The 5286-nt window shown below is 32.9% G+C and overlaps 1 protein-coding gene across 1 annotated transcript; it reads left to right on the top strand.

Moving 5' to 3' along the window:
• Positions 1-2925: 2925 nt before the first annotated feature.
• Positions 2926-3954, top strand: comm3 (protein commissureless 3; the record flags this gene model as incomplete). Its single annotated transcript, XM_088241759.1, has 1 exon — positions 2926-3954. A coding segment is annotated over one exon (314 nt), but the record flags the coding sequence as incomplete, so codon positions are not given.
• Positions 3955-5286: the final 1332 nt, after the last annotated feature.

The following is a 5286-nucleotide window of genomic DNA, read 5'->3' as shown; positions in this document are numbered from 1 at the left end:
TAAATAAAATACGCAATAAAATAAAAGGCATAAATAAAATTATTACATTTGTTTATTTTTAGCGCTTTTTGATTCGTTGTTATGTTATACCTACATATAACTTATATGTAACAGTTCTTCAATGTACGCTATAGGAATTTTAACATGTTGACCATATACTGCCGTCATAAGAAAGAAGGAGGCATCTAACATTTTTTCGAAAATGAGTTAAATACATATGCGGAATCAGGAAAAAAATACGCATCTACTAAAAATACATCTATCTTCGTAAAATAACCACAACCCTATTATTTTTACTAATAAATGAGACTAAACTGCAAAATGTTTTGAATATTACTAAGGCTGTTCTGACTTTTATAATTATTAAAGACTGATTAAAATACTTATTTTTCTTCTATTCCGTTTTTAAAAAATGAATGTACCTACTCGTTTTCAATAAAATTTAAGATCAGGTGGTAATTTCGAAGTTAATTGATTAATTGGTTAATGGCCAGTAACGTCTATTTTATTTAGTTGAGTAGAATCAATTGGCATATTAATACTAAAAAAAGAAAGACGTTTACTTAATTACTAAATAAAAACGGCGTTTCTAGCTAAAAACGTATTTTCATTGAAGTATAACCTATTTTCTTGTATTTTTTTTTAATAAGAAGAAGACGAAAATGTTAATTTTTTAATATACAACTTAAAATGTATTAAAATAAATATATACATTCCGTTAGGGCAAACCATAATACATACTGTCGCATAATAATATACTTAATTTTGGTAGTATTTTTCACACAGCGAATTTTATAATCTCCAAGTTACAAAATACTTATTTTCTCCGTTATTTGTTTTATGTAAAAACATCACAATGGAGTCCTGGTCCCGACTTTGATGTATGGGAGCGAAGTATAGACTTGGAAGAACATGGACGAAAGTAGGCTGAATGCTGTTGACATGCAATCTCTCAGGCGAATGTGTGGTTAAACTATGTACGATAGATGCACAAATGTTAAGATCCGTTCATTATGTAAGGCTGAGATAAGCATTATCGACAAAATCAAGAAAGGAGCTTCGCGTTGGTTTGGACAAGTAGAGCGAATTCGGCTGAGCCGATGTTTCGGCCAATTTTTTATCGAAACCGAAACCGCCGCAGAAACTCGTTTTATTGCCCGAAACCGAAACTTCAGTCGGTCGCTAGCTCTGCCACTGCAGGGTTCCGCAAGATGGGGACCGCTGAACGAGACTATTATTTTCGGGAGCTAGGCAAGCAAAAAGAGAGCGATATACCCATTTCACTGAATTATAATGTATACTCTGTAGGTGGCTCCACAAATAAACAATATATGCATCTGATGCACTGGAAACCCACAGAGGAACACCAATATATGCAAACAAGTATCTTACAAAAAAATTTGAAAATCTAACATACTTTGAAATATTAAGTAGTTTACATAGGTAGCGTTATTCTCACAGTATTATGTAAAATACACTTTATAGTACATTGTCAAAATCCCATCAACGCGCATCGCTATCAATATTTTTACTCATAAAAAAATTATCAATGTGAAATATTAACCGTCATTATGCCATATCTGCGTTAAATAGCATAAATTGCCGTAGTTTACCATTATTTTAGTCGATGGTGTTATACATTTTTCAGCGATAAAGTTGCTTTACAATTGATAAGAACTTTTATTTCATCTCAAAGAAATACAAGTGGTTATATACAATTAAGTAAATGTAAAATTATAATGGTTATATATAATTAATTCAAAACAGCGGTAAATGGTTTTATACTAACAATTAAGTGAAAGAAATATATTATACCTATGCACATAAAAAAAACATCGATGTTTCATTCCAAATAATTATAAAACTAATGCTTTAAGTGATGTCTCATCTCTGTTGTAATCAATTTCTTTTCATGTTCCCAACCATGTCACCAGAAGTCAAAATCTGCTATTTATAAAATCTTCTAAGAGCCTTTGGTTTTTATGCCCCAATGTCCAGAATGTGTAGATTAATCAATTCATCACACGACTTGGAATTCTTTGGAATAGATCTTCCGGCTTTTCGTAGATCTCTTCGCGACTAAACAGTGTGGGATGAAGTTGGATTGGCATGGTTTAGCTCGAAGTCTTAGGTCTTTCGTTTTAATGAATATATTGTATACAATTATTGTTTTGCCCTTGTTTGTCTTTGCTAAATAGTTTTATGTTCTTTTTGTTCAGTTTCTTGCATTTATGTTTCTTCATGTAACTGTTGTAATGGGCTTAGGCCGTATATAATAAATAAAATAAAATAAAACAGGGAAATAAATCATTAAAAAAATAATTGGTGTACTATGATTAATCATAACGATAAAAAATATTGGAACTATTTTTTGTACATTGTAGGTAACGTGGTCGTCAGGTAAGAATGCCTACGCTTAAATAGTGACCGCAGTATAAAAGTGTTGGCAGCGTAGCCACTCTTATCCGGCGACAACTATACCCTACATAAAATGAAAATTTAACTAATCTAATCTGCTAAGACGCGATTATTTCTGAACGTCGCGTCGTTTTTTACGTGTAAATTATCGTAGCTACTTAAAACAAAGCAAAGTATTCCAAATAATTGTTCGAAAAAAAAAACAACAAAATTAAAAAAATAAAAATAATTATTTGATGAGCTATTTCATAATTATGAATTTCGCTTTGATAAAATACTTTAAAAAAAAACACAATAATATATACAGGACTGTTCTTAATTCTATGGATACAGGTATTAAAAGTCTTACGTGTACAGACGATGAGAGGCCACGAGGCCTTTGAATGCCCAAGCTCGTCCCAAAAAATTCTACAGCCCTGTTGATATATCTGACAACTTGAAAAAATGATTCCTATTTGTCCCTTAGATTTGGTTATTTATATTAATACGCTATTTTCTTTATTTCAGTGCTCGAAGCTCGTGCCAATGATCCTGCAAATATGGAAGCGGCTGAGCGGGAGTCGTTACCGAGTTACACCATAGTCTCCGGACTTCCGAGCTACGACGAAGCTCTGCAGCAACTGAAGATCGTCAAGGAGAAACAGCAGAAACAGATGGAAGCTTCGTCAGGCGACTGGACCCCACACACGCCACCCACTCCGATGGCCAAACTGTCCGTGACGGACCTGTTCCAACTCTACATGGCAGCCGGGGCAGTGGCCAACTCACAGGCAGCACAAACACCCACGATTACCGAACCAATTGCCGATAACAAATCCTAACGAATACTTCTTGACATTTGTCACGATGTCACCCGATTCAGGGTTTTGTTAATCAAATCGCAAATCTACAACACGCTTTTGTCCGGCCGATTCCAAATATCAACCCGAATTATTGTATACTATGGGTTAGGTTAAGGTATGATCTAATTAGGTTAGGTTAGGTTACGCTGAATTTATCTCTAGATAAACGACTGAAGTGATAAAGACAATAATTATATTGTGTGTGATATTAGACAGTTAAAATATATTAAAAATTATGTATACTTAAATAAAATACTAGTGTTTTAGTCATAGAATTAAGAATAGTCTAGAAACCGCATCCGCACATTAAACAGAAGGTGACTAAACTACTCATGAATGAGTGTGCGGTCCTGAGGTTAGTATCTTGGACTCACGGACCTAAGGTCCGTGGTTCGAATCCCACTCTACCCCAACTCGATTCCATTTTCTAATAGTGAGTTATTTACAACTCATTGAAAGTGGCCCTCAAAATGAAATATTTGGGTAAATCATAAGAACGCAAATATTTCTTTAAAAAAAAAAAAACGAAATGGAAATTTCGTCAGTGTTGCCAGGGTAGTAAATTTTTTACCCTACTTTGCTCATCTAATGAGAGAACTTATGAAAATTTGACCTCGGATTAAACAACTCTGTGGTAGATATTTGACCGACATTATCTTTAAAACATCAAATATTATTTAACATGATATAAAAATATCAGTTTTATGTAAAATAAATTTTGTTTTACATTTTAAGTTTAAAGTTCATTCATTTAATTACTCTTATGACCCTTTACTTATCTACTTTGTTGTGTCAATCAATATTTTCGCGTGCACAATAAAATTTTAGAGAAATTGACCGATTGATTTTTTTAACCTTACATTTGTGTTATGATTTTTTTTTCCCATCAAGCAACATTACGCGGCGACATCACGAATGCGCGCGGTAAAAGTGCGGCATTGTGGGGGCATTTTTGGACACAGTCCGATGTACTCAAATATGATTCTACGCTCCTTCTGGACTATTCTTAATTCTATGGTTTTAGTAGCAGGTTTCCCCAAGGCAAAATGCCATTATTTAAGAATAATTTACATGAATCGATTCGTGTCGCACCGATAAACAATATTATTCATATAAGTTGATTAGTGTTGCATAAATAAATTCCAATAAAAAAGTGTACTTACGAATAACAGTATTATAATATGGGTAGGTACTTAATACTAAAGAGGAAGTTAACATTTATACAGGGTGTTCTTTAAACCCTGTCACATCCGAAACCACAATGACAGTATGAGCAAGAAGACATATTGGCACATTAAAATATTTTTTTAGAAACAATCAAATTTAAAAAATTAAAATATGAAAAAAAGCAAATGGTTGCTTACTTCTGCAGGGGAGAAACGAGAAGGAGGGAGGGGGGAGTCTGATACTGCGCCGCGCTCCCCTCACTTCTCCCCTGCAGAGATAAGCAACTATTTGTTTTTTCAAATATTTTATTCAAAAAAAATTTCTTTGTTCTAAATATTTTTTCAAATATGCTAATATGTCTTCTTACCCATGCTGATCATCGTGGTTTCGGATGTGACAGGATTTAAAGAACACCCTGTCTATGTAATTATATGTACTTGTGTGGTTGGTGAACTTGAAATTAATAATCTTGTATTTCACAACTTTATTGGTTATACTTAAATGAAACGAATGTGATAATTAATAATGTAGACAAGTAGTTGTTACTTATATTATAAAAATGACAATAATTTTCAAATTGTGCAATGTTAAATGCAATGAGGAAGTTCAGTTGTACGGGAAATTGGATATAAAAAATGCTTTGTGCACGCGATAAAAATTATAGCATTTAAATATAAAAATATGTGAAAAAATAGATTAAAATTAACTACTTCCAATATTAATATGAATAGCGAATTAATTATCTGCTGTGATAGATTTCCGGTTTCGGGTAGCAATGTTTAATGTGTTTTTAAGGGTACGGGGTTCTCTTTTTTGACGTCGCAGGCGGTGTTATTTCAATATTACAAAACTTAAAAAA

This window comes from Micrasema longulum, unplaced genomic scaffold (genome assembly GCF_059751315.1).
Source record: "Micrasema longulum isolate JH-2025_06_02 unplaced genomic scaffold, ASM5975131v1 h1tg003053l, whole genome shotgun sequence".
Lineage (NCBI taxonomy): Eukaryota > Metazoa > Arthropoda > Insecta > Trichoptera > Brachycentridae > Micrasema > Micrasema longulum.
This window is presented reverse-complemented; position numbering and strand designations above follow the sequence as displayed.